A 19,227-nucleotide genomic window follows, 5' to 3' on the forward strand; every position below is an offset into this window, starting at 1 on the left:
CAAATGTTTACTGTTGTTTTTACCTGCATAATGTATTAATAGCTAGATAGAGTTGAACACCTTTAAAAGTACTATCTGTGCACCCTGTCCCAGTTACCTCTTATTTGAATCACACTAGATTTGAAAACAGAGTAGTTTTTTGAGAATCAACCACAGTAAAGATAAAATATCTGCACTAACGTGTGTTCTGCGAAACTTAATTTCAGTTACCACTGAAATATAAAAGTATACATTATATGCTCACTTTAAATTGAAATTTTTCAGTCTTCAAAAATGTAACAATTAATAAAGTCAGGAACAATCAGTCCCTCTAAACATGTGACCAAATCAGCTGATATTTACACACAGTTTTGGTTTATATTTTAGACATTGTCTCCAACTGAAATGACACGCATGTAGTCAAATCATCCAGTTAAATCATCTGTATTTTTTCTTGTTACTATCTAAATTTGTTTACTTTGCTTAACATTCAAATTACCTTTCTATATGTTCTTAAATGTTTGGTCTTTTTATTTTTAGCTATAAAGCATGAGATAACAGAAGCCAAACTGTAATGGATATTTAAATTAAAAGTTGGGTATTTACTAAGGTTATAATTGACAAATAAAGGCTAAAACTAAAATATAGAATTAGGATTTATGTGTTCAGCATGGCTTTTTTCTGGTGTTTCAAACAATCATGTTGTTTTGATGTGAATTATTTTAGTAAGAACTGCCCCCTCTCCCCCTCAGGCTGAGATACAAGAGGTAAAGACAGATAAATCAGGTTTCCTTTTTCTTTTCATCTATTATCAGACCAAGCCATGTTCATGCACTGTCCCTTAGAGTTCAGATGACGAGATTACACAGGTTTCATCTGATTAGTTTATTGAATTCTCTGGTGAGCTGTCAAACAAAAACTAAACAACTATAAAATTGCATTTACAATTTGCTGAATTGAAATCATAAAGATCCTACATGTTCAGTGTAAATGATGTGAGAAGTTATGTTGAAAACTGATGAGTTGTGAGTGTCTTGTTTTTCAGACATGTTATTCCAATAAAAGTGATATACTAGTCAAAAATGGCACTTAGCTGATATCAAAACTTAAAAATTTTTCACGTAAAATGAAGCAAGTCGGTAAAATGAAAAGCCATAATAGGATATAGTTATTAGTTTTCATATAATCAATCCTTTCATTAAGATTTTTAACAAATATTTATCGTGCACACAACAAAAACCTACAAGATGTATTTTAAAAACAAGAAAAGTAGATCCATAACATCTCTTCTCATTATACTGGAGTCTTGGATCACAAGGTCACATGATACTTTTAAACATTTTTGTAGAAAATGTCTCATTTTTTTCTGTTTGATCACATTTTATGTCCTTACTCTGAACTTGACAGCTTTGAAAATACTTGACTTAATTGTTTTCACTAAGATTTGTGTTACTATCTAGAGGCAAAAGTCCTACACAACCAAGGTTTTGACTCTTTTTGTACTTGGATACTCTTACATATTTCTCCTTTCTATATTGGGATTTGGATTAATATAATAATACTTTTTATTTAACATTAACATTTTTTTTAAATTCATCTAGGAAAATGTTTGCTCTTAAAAGCTAGACCTTTCTCAGGGGCACCTGTGTGGCTTAGTCAGTTAAGCACCAGACTTTGGCTCAGGTCATGATCTTGCAGTTTGTGAGTTTAAGCCCTTCGTCGGACTCTGTGTTGACAGCTCAGAGCCTAGAGCCTGCTTCGGTTTCTGTGTCTCCCTCTGTCTCTGCCCCTGCCTGCTCACACTCTACCTTTCTCTCTCTCTCTCAAAAATAAATAAACGTCAAAAAAAAAAAAAAAAAGCTAGACCTTTCTCTGACTGACTTATTTCACTTAGCACAATACCCTCCAGTTCCATCCAAGTTGCTGCAAATGGCAAGATTTCATTCTTTCTCATTGCCAAGTAGTATTGCACTGTATATATAGACCACATCTTCTTTATCCATTCATCAGTTGATGGACATTTGGGCTCTTTTCATAATTTGGTTATTGTTGAAAGTGCTACTATAAACGTTGGGGTACATGTGCCCCTACGAATCAACACTCCTTCATATGTTTTCACTCATATGTGGAACTTGAGAAACTTAGCAGAATACCATGGGGTAAAGGGAAGGAGAAAAAATAGTTTCAAACAGAGAGGGAGACAAACCATAAGAGACTCTTTTTTTTTTTTAAACGTTTTATTTATTTTTGAGACAGAGAGAGACAGAACATGAACGGGGAGGGGCAGAGAGAGAGGGAGACACAGAATCTGAAACAGGCTCCAGGCTCTGAGCCGTCAGCCCAGAGCCTGACGCGGGGCTCGAACTCCCGGACCGTGAGATCGTGACCTGAGCTGAAGTCGGACGCTTAACTGACTGAGCCACCCAGGCACCCCCATAAGAGACTCTTAAATACAGAGAACAAACTGAGGGTTGATTGGGGGGCGCTGGGAGAGGGGAAAATGGGTGATGGGCATTGAGGAAGGCACTTGTTGGGATGAGCACGGGGTCTTGTATGTAAGTGATGAATCCTGGGAATCTACCGCCGAAGCCTAGAGCACACTGTATACACTGTACATTAGCTAACTTGACAATAAATTATATATATTTTTTAAAAAGCTAGCCTTTAAATATCTAGATCTGAAATATTTAAATGTATTTTTTTTTTCAACGTTTATTTATTTTGGGGATAGAGACAGAGCATGAACGGGGGAGGGGCAGAGAGAGAGGGAGACACAGAATCAGAAACAGGCTCCAGGCTCTGAGCCATCAGCCCAGAGCCCGACGCGGGGCTCGAACTCACGGAGCGCGAGATCGTGACCTGGCTGAAGTCGGACGCTTAACCAACTGCGCCACCCAGGCGCCCCTAGATCTGAAATATTTAAACTTAAGTGTAAGCATTACTTCTTGAAATGAATGTTCTATCTAACCAAGTTCTAATTATAAAAACTTTTTTCTACCACTATATTTCAATATAGTAGTTGAATTTCAAAAGTAGTTGAATTCTTAAAAAACAAAAACAAAAACAAAAAACATTGCCTAACCCATGCTACTTCAAGGACTATACACTACGTAATAGGTATAAACTTAAATATGTTCTAAAAGTGTTATACCTTCTCAAGAAGTGACGTTTCTCTATTTTATTTTATTTTTTTTCAACGTTTATTTATTTTTGGGACAGAGAGAGACAGAGCATGAACGGGGGAGGGGCAGAGAGAGAGGGAGACACAGCATCGGAAACAGGCTCCAGGCTCTGAGCCATCAGCCCAGAGCCTGACGCGGGGCTCGAACTCACGGACCGCGAGATCGAACTCACGGACCGCGAGATCGTGACCTGGCTGAAGTCGGACGCCTAACCGACTGCGCCACCCAGGTGCCCCGACGTTTCTCTATTTTAAAGTTAGCTTTGATGTTTCAGGTTTAAATATTTACACATACAACAATTTAAAATAAAATATTTTAAGTGTTAATCTGTAAAAATTGGCATCAGAAAATGTCTCATTAAGCCAAAGTCCCCTTAAAACAATTTTTTGAAATCTCCACTGTTTTTTTTTTTATTTGTTTTAAATGTTTGTTTGTTTGTTTATTTATGTTTATTTATTTTTGAGAGAGAGAGAGACAGAATGTGAGCAGGGGAAGGGCAGAGAAAGAGAAGACATAGAACCTGAAGCAGGCTCCAGGCTCCAAGCCGTCAGCACAGAACCAAATGTGGGGTTTGAACTCATGACCCTGTGAGATCATGACCTGAGCGATCATGACCTGAGCCGAAGTTAGACACTCAACCAACTGAGCCACCCAGGTGTCCTGAAATCTCCACTGTTTTTAATCTTCTTTCTATCACCAGTGGTTGTTGACTACATATATATATATATATATATATATATATATATATATATATACACACACACACACACACACACATATTTATATGTACATATACATTTACAAAATATATTTATAGATATGCATTTATAATATATAGTATAGTATATTTATAGTATATATTATATTTATAGATATACATTTATAATACATATTATATTATATTTATATTATATATTATAATTATGTATTATATATATATATTATATATATATACACACACACACACACACACACATACATATAATTTAGAACTTATAATATCTATGGTCCCAAATACATAGTAGCTGCTCTTCTTGTCTGACTGCAAGGGAGTAATAATGTAAACACAAAATCTACAAGGACTGAGAATTCCCATGAACATGGTGGTGCCCTCACTGCCCTCCATTACAAATGACACTCCGTTATGCACAATTATAAAATCAAGACTCTGAGAAAAAGTGACACTCTCAATTTCTCTTTGTGCTATAATGGCAACAAAAACCTCATCTTAAAATGATGTGAATGAAACAAAACATTTCAAGATTGAATGCATTTCAAATGGAAATCTCAGATATACCAATTAAGTAAAGATTTTTTTTTAGTTTTCATATTTAGAAATTACATGTCCATTGCACTACTCTAAAGGATATAAAATGCTGATTCAAAGGGGCATACGCACCACAATGTTTAAAGCAGCATTATCAACAATAGCCAAACGATGGAAAGAGCCTAAATGTCCATCGACTGACAAACAGATAAAGATGAGGTATATATACACCATGGAATACTACTCAGTCATCAAAAAGAATGAAATCTTGCCATTTGCAACAATGTGGATAGAACTAGGGTGTAATATGCTAAGTGAAATAAGTCAATCAGAGAAGGACAAATACAGTATGATTTTACTCATATGTGGAATTTAAGAAAAAAAACAGATGAACATAGGGGAAAGGAAGGAAAAATAAAATAAGATAAAAATAGGGAGGCAAACCATAATAGACTCTTCCATACAAGGAACAAACTGAGGGCTAATGGAGGGGAGATGAGTGGGAAGATGGGCTACATGGGTGATGGGCATTAAGGACAGCACTTGTTGGGCTGAGCACTGGGTGTTATATGCAAGCGACAAGTCACTAAATTCTACTCCTGAAACCAATAGTACACTATATGTTAACTAACATATATAAAAATAAATAAATAATTATGTACATACATACAAACTAAGGTAAACAACTCAGAGAATGTTGGTCCTAGAATAGAATGTAAATGTTATAAGAAATTATATAGCAAAAAAGGAAAGGCAGAAAGAATAGGAAGTAGCTAAGAACACGAGTGCACTAAATTTGCTTACCTTTTTATTGTTTTATTATTTAAGAATTTATTTGATGTTTATTTATTTTTGAAAGACAGATACAAAGCATGAATGGGGGAGAAGCAGAGAGGGAGACACAGAATCTGAAGCAGGCTCCCGGTTATGAGCTGTCAGTGCAAAGCCTGATGCAGGGCTCAAACCCACGAATCATGAGATCATGACCTGAGCTGAAGTCTGATGCTTAACTGACTGAGTCACCCAGTCTCCCCTCCTTATATTTTTAAAGTGGTAAATTAATGATTATTTTATCTAAATAATAAATCTAAAAATAGGAGCTGAATGATAAAAGAATTCAGTTTTTAGCTTCATCCAACAGGACAAAATTGCAAAGCAATAAGGATATTATAATCCCACATGTGTAAGAATGTACATGTATCTGAAATATCTGGAATGACATACACCAAACTGTTAATAGTTATTTCTTTGGGGAATTGGATCCATGTGTGAGAGTGTGTGTGTACGTGTAGGTGGGGAGGTGGTCTCGGGCAAGGAAAACAGTAGGCTTTTACTTTTACCTACTCAGTACTGCTTGATTTTTTTTTTTTTTTTTTTGGACAAGTATGCCTTACTTTCACAATATAAAAACATTAAACAAATAACAGTAAAAAAAAAAAAAAAAAAAAAAAAAAAAGGCGGTGGGGCGTGAGGGCACCTGGGTAGCTTAGTCGGTTGAGAGTCAACTCGATTTCAGCTCAGGCCATGATCCCAGGGTCATGGGATCAAGTCCTGCTTCAGGCTCTGTGCTGAGCACAGAGCCTGCTGAAGATTCTCTCTTTCTCAGGGGTGCCTCAGGGGCTCAGTCAGTTAAACATCTGCCTCGGGTTCAGGTCATAATCTCATGGCTCATGAGTTCAGGCCCCATATCGGGCTCTGTGCTGACAGCTCAGAGCCTGGAGCCTGCTTTGGATTCTGTGTTTCCCTTTCCCTCTGCCCCTCCCCTGCTCATGCTCTGTTTCTCTGTCTCTCTCTCTCTCTCCCAAAAATAAAAAAAATAAAAACATTAAAAAAAATTATTTCCTTCTGTCCCTCTCCCTGCTCTCTCTCTCAAGTAAACAAATAAAAAAGAAATTACATGTCCAGGTATGAATCCAAAATATCAAGTGCATATTTATTTAAAAACCTCATCATTAATTTATATTTTTCTTTTGAGTGTTCTAACCTTTCCAAAATGGACAGGGCAATATTTAAGACCTTCAGATTAATTCATTTTTTATTATGTGTGACTACAATTCCTCCAAAATCCTCACCTCCAAAGTGCCATATGGCTCAGTGTCAAAAAGTCATTAAAAACATATGCTAGGGGTGCCTGGGTGGTTCAGTCAGTTAAGTGTCTGACTTCGGCTCAGGTCATGATCTCACAGTTCGTGGGTTCATGCCCCACGTCGGACTCTGTGCTGACAGCTCAGAGCCTGGAGCCTGCTTCAGATTCTGTATCTCTCTCTCTCTCTCTCTCCCTGCCCCTCCCCTGCTTGTGCTCTGTCTCTCTCAAAAATAAAATAAACATTAAAAAAAAATTTTAAAGCAAAAAAAAAAACAAAAAAAAATATATGCTAGGGATAAAGCATGATGAATGCATAGTTATTGATCATATAGCAGTACCTGGAAGAAAGCATTTAAAGATTAATGTAAATGGCCCTGAAAAACAAATACACAATATATTATTAGAAATTTCTCATACTGAAGCACACTCTCCTGTAACATCAATTTCCTATAACTGCTGTCCTCCAGTACTAGGATGGCTGTCTGCAGTAAAAAGAATACCTAAGTAAGAACACCTAAGTCTTTTCCTAGAGTCTACTCTTTCAAATGTTTTGCAATTGTTACTACGTCTTCTTAAAATTTTCTGTTTTAGGCAAAAGTTGGCAGAATCTTTAGTTTTTATATATAGAAGGAAACAGTGTTTAGACCTTTCACTATCCTGGTCAGTCTTTCCTAAATAATCTCAAATGTTTCAGGGTTCTTCTCAAGATAGGGTATGCAACATTTTTTTTTTTAATATATGAAATTTATTGTCAAATTGGTTTCCATACAACACCCAGTGCTCATCCCAAAAGGTGCCCTCCTCAATACCCATCACCCACCCTCCCCTCTCTCCCACCCCCCATCAACCCTCAGTTTGTTCTCAGTTTTTAACAGTCTCTTATGCTTTGGCTCTCTCCCACTCTAACCTCCTTTTTTGTTTTTTTCCCCTTCCCCTCCCCCATGGGTTTCTGTTAAGTTTCTCAGGATCCACATAAGAGTGAAACCATATGGTATCTGTCTTTCTCTGTATGGCTTATTTCACTTAGCATCACACTCTCCAGTTCCATCCACGAGGGTATGCAAGATTAAACAAATACATTTTATTGTGGTATAACATTAATTAGTCTGTCCATCCGTCCGTCCATCCATCCAACCAGTTATTGATCACTACATAACAGGCAGCCTCCGAGATGGATCCAAGTGATCTCTGGCTCCTGATGTTCGAGTCTTGTGTAATTCTCTCCCCTTGAGTATAAGAGGGACTTGTTAACTCACTTTCATCAAACAAAATACAAAACTAATGGAATGTCCCTTTGGATATTAAGTTATAAAAAGATGACAGATTCCATCTTGGGTACTGTCTTGGGTCACTTCCTCTGGGAAATTCAGTCTCCATGTTGTGAGGCATCCCTGTAGGGAGGCTCTCAGGAAAAAACTAGGAAATAGATCCCAGAAACTGTGTTGTTTCAAGTCACAAAATTTTGAGGCAATATGTTTTACAAGAACAGGTACACTAAGTCATTTACATAATAGTACACAAGATTCGAAAGGTCCCACTTAAAGCTGGAGACCCCCAAAAAAGGGTTCTTAAAATTATATCGCAAATCCACGACTGAATAAGGAAAAGAGTCCAGACAAGAACTTAATATAGATTTTTTTTTCTGGTAAAAAATAAATAATAAAATGTTTTTTTACATAAAAGTATACAGCACAATAACACATACGCACTGCTGAGGAAGTTCAGTTTGATTGCATTTGCCTTTCCTAAGTAGACACTGTCCTCCTTTCCAAATCACCATCACCATCAACATACTTAGTTAGCATGGTGCTTTTTAATTAATCAGAACTGTTAGCATACGTTTAAAAAATCTGTTTTATTGAAGTCAAATTTACATATAATAAAATTTACCAAATTTATTTTGTATGAGTTTTCACAAATACACACACACACACACACACACACACACACACAGCTGTGTCACAAATACAATAACCACAGTATAGCACAATTTCATTGCCTCAAAAATATTCCCTCTTAAATGCTTGCAGTTTACAGTACAAAAGCTTTTCTGTCTGCCTTCTTTTGGTCAATATAATAGCTCTGTCAGTCAAATATTATGTTGAATATATTGGTAATTTGTTTCTTTGTATTGCAAAGAAATATTTCATTACACAGGAATACAATACAATTTGTATATCCTTTATCAGTTAAAGGACATTTGAGTTGTTTCTAGCTCTTATGAACGAGGCTCCTATGAACATGTAAGTATGAGTCGTTTGGGTAGATATATGTTTTTATTGCTCTTGAATACATAGCTAAGAATAGAATTGCTGGCTGGTATGGTAAGTACAAGCTTAGCTTTATAAGAACCTGCCAAACTGTTCTGCAAAGTGGCTGTGCTATTTTGCATTCCTGCTGGCAATGAATGAATGTTAAATCTGCTCCACATCCTTGTCAATGCATAGTATTATCAGTCTTTTAAATTTCAGCCATACTAGTGGGTGTGTAGTAGCACCTCATTCTGGATTTAATTTGCATTTCCCCAATGATTAATGATGTTGAGCAGTATTTCATGTGTCTAACTGTAGATCTTCCTTGGTAAAGTGTCTCTTTAATTGATTTGCATATTTTTAATAGGGCTATATATCATCTTATTGAATTATAAAAGTTCTTCATATCTTCTAAATAAGAGCCCTTTATCAGATAATTGTTTTTGCAAATATTGTCTTTGGCTTGCTTTTTCATTTTCTTAATGGTATTTTTTGAACAAATGTTTTAAATTTTGATGTAGTTTAATTTATCATGTCTTTCTTTTGTATTTTTTGCTTTTGTGTCTTAACAGATCTTTGATTAACCCAAGGTCATAAAGATTTTTTGCCTGTTGTCTAGAAATTTTATAGTTTTAGCTGTTGCACTTAGATCTACGATCTTGAATTAATTTTTGTATATGCTGTGGGGCAAAGGTCAAGTGTTTTTGTTTTTTATAAATGTGGTTATTCAATTGTCCCAGCACCATTTGAAAAGACTATAATTTCCCCCACTGAATTACTTTGGTACATTTGTCAAAACTCAATTGTTTGTGTCTATGCATGCATATGTTGGAACTCTCTTTTCTGTTCCATTCATCTATATTTCTATCCTTATGCCTACACAAGACTGCTGTGATTAGTGTAGCTTTGAGGCAGCGAAAGTTCTCCAAATTCGTTCTTTGTCAAAAATATTAATTTCTACAAAAAATCTTATGGAGATTTTCACTAAGATTGTGCTTAGTATGCAGATTTGGAAAACATTGGAATTTTAACAACATTGAGTATTCTGATCCACGAACATGGTCTATTGCTTCATTCATTGAGGTTGTCTTTATTTTCTCTCAGAAACATTTTGCTGAAGTCATCAACATATCATGTCAGGTATTAAATATTTCATGTTTTGATGCTATCATAAAAGTTGGGTTTTTTTTTTCAGTTTATTTATTTTGAGAGAGACAGAGACAGTGTGAGTGGGGGAGGAGCAGAGAGAGAGGGAGAGAGAGAGAATCCCAAACAGGCTCTGTGCTGTCAGTGCAGAGTCCCATATCAGGCTTGAACTCACAAAACCATGAGATAATGACCTGAGCTGAAAACAAGTGTTGGAGGTTTAACCAACTGAGCCACCCAGGCACCCCACAAAAGTTGGTTGTAATCTGAATTTTCATTTTTTGTTGTTGTTGCTAGTATACAGAACAGAACTGATTTGTGTACATCAACCTATTCCCTGTAATCTTGTTTGACTCACTTATTAGCAGCATCCTTCATAGATTCCTTGCTATTTTCTACAGAGATGAACATGTTGTCTATGAATAAAGGGTTTTACTTCTCCCTTTCAATCAAAAATGTTTGCCATTTCTTACTGTTGCCTCAGTGACCTAGCTATGACCCATAGCACAATGCTGAATAGAAGTGGTGAAAGTGGACACTCTTAAATTGTTCTTATACTAAAGAGAAAGCATTTGTCTCCCATCATTAAGTATGATATTAACTATAGGTTTCACTTAAATGCTATTTATTACTATGAGGAAATTCCCTTATATTTCAAATTTCCTGAGAGTTTTCTGTGGCTTACATCTACTGAAATGAGCATATGATTATTCTCCATTTTTCTATCAGTATGGAAAATTCCATAGGTTGAATTTCAAACATTAAATCAAACATGCATTCCCCCTCCCCCCAAAAAATGTCTCTTAGCCATAATGTATTATCCTTTTTGTATATTTCTGACTTTAACCTGTTAAAATTTTATTAAGGACTTTTGTAACTACATTCATGAAAAATATTGGCAGTAATAATTTTTATTTTAAATGTCTTTTTCTCACTTAAATGGTAATGCTGGCCTCATAAATATAGCTGAGATGTGTCCCCTCTTCTATGTTCTGGAAGAATTTGTATAGAATTCATGTTATTTCTCTCTCTAATGTTTGGTGAGATTCACCAATGAAACAAACTGGAACCGGAATTTTCTTTACTGGAAAGCTTTAACTCTGAATTCATCTTCATGTGTACAAACACACCCATATACACACTATTTTTTCTCGAGTGACCTTTGGTACTTTCTGATAGTATTGTCTTCGAAGAACTTAACTATTCTAAGTTGTAGTTATCAGCATAGAGTTCTTCATAATATTGGCTAATCCTTATATGTGAGGTTTGTAATGATGTCCTCTCTTTTGTTCTAATTTATATCTTCTCTGACATAAATTATCCCAAAACTTACAGATGGTTTATCTTTCCTAGTTTCTCTGAGCCAAGAATTCAGGAGATGCTTGACTGGGCAGTTCTGCTTGGAGCTTCTCACTAAGTTCAATCTAATGTTGACTGGGGCTGCAGTCACCTGAAGGCTTTACTGAGGGTAGGGATCTCATTCCAAGGTGCCCCTCTCACATGGCTGGCAACTTGGTGCTGGCTGTTAACAGGCCTAAATTCTTCCTTGTGTGAACCTCTCCAGAAGGCTGTCTGATATGGTAGCTGGATTTCTCCAGAGCTGGTGATGCAGAAATCCAAGGCAGAAGGTATAGGTATGCCTTTTATAGCATACCCTCAGAAGTCACACATCACTACTTTATACTCTAATCATCAAGGCTAGTCAGGAGACAATGAGGTGGAGGACTGAACAAGAGAGGCAATACTAGGAAGAGTGGATCATCAGAGGATTACTTGATGAATGCTATGTAGAAAATATTGGTAATGTGATAGAAACTGACTTGGACAACATGAAAAGCTTAATACAAGAAGAACTCATTTACTGAAAAAGTGACTTTTGAACTGAGAACTGATAAGACAGAATTAGCCAAGTAGAGATCACATGATTGGTTTTTTTTTGGAGGAGACAGAGAATGGTACAAAGGATAATAATTTGAACATATTACATTTGATGTGCTACATGAAACTTAATTACATTTGAAAGCCACATGAAGATCTTCAAGTAGGAAGGTGAATAATTCTCAAGGTTGGATAAGAGAGGACAAACTTTAAGTAGAAAAAGGAAATAGAATGGGTCAGAAAGGATAAAAAAAAGGCCATGGCTTACAAATAAATTGGTAATATGGTTGATAAAATTGAGAAAACTCTTAGAATATATTAACAAAAACGTAAACAGATGGAGATGACAGAAAGAAGATGTTAGACAATACGGCCAAGATATCTAATCCCCATTTAATACTGGTTTGAGAAGAGAAAACCAAGACAATGAAAAATAAAGAAAATAATAAAATAATAATAGAAAAATTTCTCAAACTCAAGTGTTCAGACTGACTCCCAAGTAGAACTACACCAAACAAACAAACACAGATCTAGTTGTAGCCTGATAAAAATTTCAAAAATAAAATTAAGAGGGGGGAAAAATCCAAGACAGAAAACCGGACTACAAATCAGATTAATATTAAAATTCTCTTTACCAATTGTAGATATTAAAATACAATGGAAAATGTCTTCATAATACTAAAAGAAAAAGATTTTGAACCTCAAATACTATACCTAGCCATATTTCAGGGCAAAATAATCCATTTTCAGACATGCAAGCACCCTGGCAGCTATGGATGACCCAGAGGAAATCAAGAAGGCTAGAAATAAATTAAGTCAGTTTCCATTAGAACCTTTATGCTTTGAAACCCTCCCTTACAGTGACACAGATTGAATGACATAAAATTACATTTCATTTTCTATCAATTCAGTCATACTACTTGATTCTAAACTGAATAATATTTTCATAAGCATAACATTATAAATACTGCCTATTGGTTTTAACTTTTTGAATGAATTTATAGAAAAACTACCCATGACAATTGTAGCTATGTATTAGAAAGTAAATGTTATAAACTCTTGCAAAAGTTTTTAACTGAAAAAAAAAAAACCCTGCTAGGTGAAAGCTTTACAACAAGCAATTATTAAATTTTCATCTAAAACTGAAAAATCAAGATATGAAGAAATGACTTATATTGGTACTTCCAAAGAGTTAAAGAGAAATTGGTAACAAGGGTCTGTCTCCTCTGCAGACTGTAAGGCCCTGTGCCTTTGTTGGAAATGGCTATACAACTGCCTCTCAGTTTTCCAGCAATCTACATGAACATCTAAGAAGGGATCAGAGTTTTGAGAAGGAAATAATAATCACCAATATTTCATTGAGGTCCAACTTTTTGTAGGCATTTATTACATGTATTAATTCATTTAATAATCATCACCAATGTATGGGGTAGGTACTATCATGATGCCCATTTTATAGGTGAAGAAACTACAGCACAGGGAGATTTAAACACTTCTATGAACTCATGTATCTAAGTAGTTAAACCAGAATCTGAATCCACGAGGTCTGGCTTCATGTGAAAAAAGGCAGTTACTAGAGAAAGATAATTATTCCTAGCACTAAGTGCATAAAGAAATATCAATGAATAAATTAAATAATACCAGAATCAGCTGTATGATTTTACCTATCCTCTAGCTTCACTATAATTCAAATACATTTTTTTATTGTCCACAGAGATGTAACATAAGAGACTGAGTCAACTGTCTACATTTGGGACATCTGTGGCAAAACTATATATGGATATACACACATACACACACACACACACACACACACACACACACACACATATATATATACATATATATATACCCAAATACAAAAAATATCCAAATATATATATATATATATGTATATACAAAATATCCAAATATAAAAGATATCCAAAAATAAATGGAAGGTAGTTTGTATAACTTTGAATTAGTCTCCTAGTATCTATAGATTCCTACTTTCCTTCCATAGGTACACAACCAGTATTTTTATGTCTTTCAAACTAATCATTATTTTTCTAATGATCTTATAATTTCAAGTTTAAAAGTATTTTTCCCATAACTTTACATGGACCAACAGACATAAGGCTCTTTTAAGGACCTCCAAGAAAAGCATCATTTAGTAAGTTCTGTTATAAAAAGGAATTGTGAATAAGTGGATAAACCTGCTGATTCAAATGATCTGAATCTCTACCCTTTAAATTATTTTTCACATAATGCAGGATCTGATAATAAGAATAGAACTTTTTTCTAACTTTTTAACTATATTACATTTGGCAAGTTACATTCTATGGGCCACCAAAAAGATTATAGGTTTTTAAATAATTTACAACATTTTCTTTTTAGGTTTTCACCAGGTAAAATTGAAATATATAATAAATGTGTTCAAATAAAAAATTTTTTGAAGAAGAAACATACAATAGAAACATACTAAATAGTAAGAATCTAAACCAAAGGAGAGCAGTAAATGTGTTATGTGTTATATGTAATATGTATTATATAGCATGAGACCACCTGGATTGACAAAGTACTCATCTTCAGAACTGCCTAGAGCATGGTACTGAACACTGGTCAGAGCTGTGAAATGTACTAACCAGGGACAAATGATGCTTTGCAAATATGGGTCCATGAATTGTTTGAAGGCAAGACAGACTAACTTGTCAAAACTGGTAATAACCGGATTTGTTACTTCTACTGGGATTTGGTAGAATCTAGGGGCTGTCAATGATTTCAGTGAGAAATCCCTAACCATACGTAGACTTTGCACTTCTTGATACCAAGATGCTTCATGCACATGCCTGTGGTGGTTTAGAATCTGGAGACCAAGTCCTGTGAGGCCCAGTGGAAGGATGAGCCTGAGTCCTCCATGCCCACCCTGTTAATGCTCATCTTTCTCCTGCTGTTCCTGTGTTGCATCATTTCTGAGTATAAACTATTTGAATCCTGCGGGTCCTTTCCTAATCAATTACATAATTACATGATATAAACACAGTACTTACCGTGAGTGTTTCGTTTTAAGCGATATCAGTTAAGTGAAGGAAATAATAATCATTTACCGGAACCACTTGTTAACCATGGCCTAATGTATGCTTTAATTCATATAAATGATGTAGGGTTGAAAAACGTACATATATCCTTGAAAGTTGCAACATTAAAATAGTTGTAATTTCTCTAGAGCATTAAAAATGTCATATTCATGGGGTCTTTGTTAGTAGTATTGGTTCATGAACTCAGGTATCATAATTTTTACTTTACTAGAATAAAGTAGACTGAGGTCAGATGGAAAATAATTCTCTGAAAGTGTGGATGAAGTCACAGAACTTCACTGTATAATTTCGATTCACATCCAAATGGTGACACCAATTTCATACACATTTCAAGGAAATAAGTAAAAATCTTGACCTCCAATACTTAAGAAATAATCACCATTCAAATCTCAGTTTTGTTTTTCTCATCACCTCTAGCTTCACATCTTTCTCCTACTTGGATCTTTAGACCCACGGCTCTCACACATTCCTCCCAGGTCTGTGCCTACTAGTTAGGAAAAAAATCAAACTAAACTGACTAATTTTGTAGATATCATTTTTTGAGAATAAATTTTAGTAACCACTAAATATGATAGCAAAGTCACCAAATAATAAGAAATTCAAAACCATACATATTTTAAATTCTCAGTTTTAAAAAGTTCATGAAAATACAGATCTTGTTTTTGGATCCTATTTTTGTATTAATACTTTATGAAGAACTACCACCTAAAATATATTCAGAGGATTCAAATATTTTTAATAAATTAAAATTGAGAAAAGACTTTTTCCTTATATTCAATTAACTAAGGCCCTGAGTTAAATAATTTGGGGGAACAAAGGGGGCCAAAGGTCCCATTTCAGTATCAAGACTTGTGCAAAGTGAATGAGGAAATAAAATGTATGCCTTTAAAATATGAAAATAGAATGTGCTGTCACCTCAAGGTCAAAAAAATAGTATGAATGATGAGTGTTACCAGGAAGAAGAGATCCCTAGGTAATACAGAGGTCAAGGAGGACTTCTTCAGGGCAAAGGAGCTGAAATATGTGCCTTAAGATAAATAGGTTCTAAACAGAAGACAGTGTTTTAAACAGAAAAAAATGGCAGACAGAAAGATACAATAATAAAACAATAACTCACAAGGCACATTTGAAGGAATATGACTACACCAGTCCAACGGAACCAAAGTATGAACATAGAGAGAGGTAAGTGGTAAGACTGGATGATGAAAAAATTTTAATATCTGGATAAAGAGCTTAGATTCTGTACAGAATGGAGGGCCATTGAAGGTTTCTGAAGAAGAGAGGCACATAATGGATGCAGAATTATTATTTCTACCTATAGGTGTTAGACCTTCCAGTGCCAGAGTTACACAGAATGAGTCAATTCCTTTTTCCATGATAGACAGACCTTCCTAGATTTGAAAACTATTATTTTCCTCCACTAGGAGGAAGGATGAGAGGGACAGACTGAAGAAGGGAAAGCCTGCAATCAGGGTAGAGTTAAGAAGTCATTTGCAATTTGGACAAGGCTTGAAGGAAAGGGATGGCTAGGATTTCATGTAACTGTAAACTTCTTTGCAACTGAAAAAATGTTCTTATAAAAAAAAGAAAAAGAAAAATAGTCTTCTAAGTTTAATGTATATCTCACTTCACTTTAAAATTCACTTCAAAGCTTAATTGGGGTAGCTTTTAAACCAAGTTCTATACTGACATAGGAAAGTGCTGTCTCAAAAACAGACAACAATCTGCAGAAAGACAAATCGCCTGTCCTGAGGGAGCATCAGACAGTTTTTTATCTATGCTCTTTCCAATTATTTCACATCCTTTTCTCAGGACTATGGGTATTCTTGGAGCATCAACACAGCACCCATAAAAGTCACGGATGTGTTCCTTAAACATTTCCTTCAGCATTAAAGGATATTTTCCAAATGAAACAGTCTAAATTCTAAAACTTAAACCCATGTTTGTGCAACATAAAGCATGCTGCAAAAAAAATCTTCATGTTACTGTCTTTACAGCAATATTAACTCACTTGGTATTTTCAAAATATTTGGCAGTTCTATTCTGCTGATAACACTAAAACATTTGGAGACCTACCCATACTAAATAATGTCCCCTATATGTTCCTTCATAGGATTGATGGAAAAGTATTAAGACATAAGAAACACTGTATTTAAAAACAAATACCCTATGGGGCAGCTGGGTGGTTCAGTCGGTTAAGCATCCAACTCTTGGTTTCAGCTCAGGTCACGATCTCACAGTTCATGAGTTCTAACAGCACATGAGTGCTAACAGCACAGAGCCTGCCTGGGATTCTCTTTCCCTCTCTCTCTCTGCCCCTTCCCGGCTCGCTTGCTCACTCTCTTTCTGTCTCAAAATAAATAAATAAACTTTAAAAAAATACATACATACATACATAACTAACTTAGATGTAAATTAAAAAAATAAAAATTAAAAACAAAACAAAAAATACATACATACATACATACATACATACATACATACATACATAAATGCCTTATGACCAAATAAAATGGATTTCTTAACTTGACCTTAGCTGGCTCAGGACTACTTTCTTATTTGTTTTCCAAGCTACAATTTTCAGAACCCCAGGATCAAATATAAATTTCAAGGTCTAAAAGAATGTACCCTCTGTACTTTAAATTGGCAAAGTTACAGTTTATCAAAGATTAGTCCTATAAAGTCTATGAAGAGATTTTTTAAATGCATTTATTAACCTTACATAATTTGGACAGTCTTTCTAAGAACCATGTACCACTGGATATAGATATAATCAGCTCAATTTCAACTTATAGTATAACTGATTTTATTAAAAGGATTTAGAGTCTAAATTCATATTTGTTGAGGATGTAAGTAGAAATTCTATCTAGTTAGGAACACTAACATAGTTCAGTAATTGACCATGTTGATTCACACTGTATACTTCGTATCTTCATGCCTTTCTAAAATACCATAATTTTTGGTTTTAAATTACATTTGTATAAACAAATGTAATTTAACAAATATAACAATATAAGCAAATAAGAAGGAAACATTAAAAACTAAAGGCAAGTTTTAAGTATTTAGATAAAATTCTCATTGAAATTACATACATCTATAGGTACAATTCTAGCAGGCTAAAATTCAACATAATATTAAGTAATGAAATTATACATATCTGAAACCACATATTTACCTGACATTGCCCTTGGTGTTTCTGAGAACTGTTGCAGCAAAATTCTGTGTGACACCCACCAAGCTGATTCCATCCACTTCCACAATCTGGTCATTGACTTGTATTCTTTGGGAAGAGGGGAAAAATTACCCATAATTAACTTTTCTGATAATACATTACCATTTTCAATACATGAGTTGACAAAACACTTGATATTTAAGACACTCTTATTGATCCAAAATTTGTTTTTTATACACAAGTTCCAGATCTTAGCCAAATGCTTAATGTTTTAAAAAGATTGTTTTGAAAAAATAGATAGAAGCAATACTAAATGGAGAGATTCAGTTTACTCAATATTCATAATCCTATCACAAAGAATTCATAACTGCTAATGTATGGCATACTTACATCATTTTTTTGTCCTTAATAAATTACATAAAACATAATACATCCAGCTGAAATACACTATGGGCCTCATACCTAGTCCTGCCTTCCACTTTTCCTCCTCAAGGAATTGCAGGGAATCCTTCCTATTCAAGTTGTACGCTTGAAATATATAATGCTTATAACCGTATATGAGTGCATGTGTTCAGACACATGTATATAAATGTATGTATTTATTTATGTTTAGGAGCAACACACAGTATTAGTGTTATTTAGTATATAATGCTTTTAAACTTATATATATATATACACACACATATATACATACATATATACATATGTATATATGTGTGTATATATATATATATATGTTATATATACACAATTTTTTTATGTCTCAAAATGAAGTATTTCTTTTTTATTTTCTGAAGTATTTTCAAGTATTTCAATCATGGGGAAGTGCAGAGAAAATTAGCTAATAAAAACCCATGTACCAAACACCCAACTTTATCAAATCTCAGCACTGTGCAATATTTGAGTCATTTTTTTTCTAAAGGAATGTATTATGGAAAAGCTGAAGCCCCTTTATTATTTGCCTCTAATTCTAGTCTGCTCACTGTTTCCTTAGAGGTAACCATCATACTAATTTTGATGCTTAGTCTTCCTATTGGGGTTGAGATGTAGAAATAACACATATATATGATATGCACAATATGCTTCACCCAGTGTTACGTATCAGATTTATCCATGGTTATAGAACCATTCTACTAGTTCATTTAAATTTATTTATTTATTTATTTGTATTTTGAGAGAGAAAGGGAG

The 19,227-nt window shown here is 34.6% G+C and overlaps 1 protein-coding gene across 15 annotated transcripts in view; it reads right to left on the minus strand.

Annotated features, from left to right (window-relative positions):
- The window catches only part of PPP1R9A (protein phosphatase 1 regulatory subunit 9A), a 328,586-nt gene that overhangs the window by 103,377 nt on the left and 205,982 nt on the right, over window positions 1–19,227 (minus strand). For all 15 annotated transcript variants that reach the window (XM_086695958.1, XM_086695954.1, XM_086696008.1 and 12 more), the window contains one exon: window positions 18,043–18,147. In XM_086695958.1, the coding sequence (XP_086552084.1) occupies window positions 18,043–18,147 (105 nt within the window). The remainder of the gene's footprint in view (window positions 1–18,042; window positions 18,148–19,227) is intronic.

This window comes from Puma concolor, chromosome A2, assembly GCF_028749965.1.
Source record: "Puma concolor isolate L17-30 chromosome A2, mPumCon1.1.hap2, whole genome shotgun sequence".
NCBI classification, from domain to species: domain Eukaryota; kingdom Metazoa; phylum Chordata; class Mammalia; order Carnivora; family Felidae; genus Puma; species Puma concolor.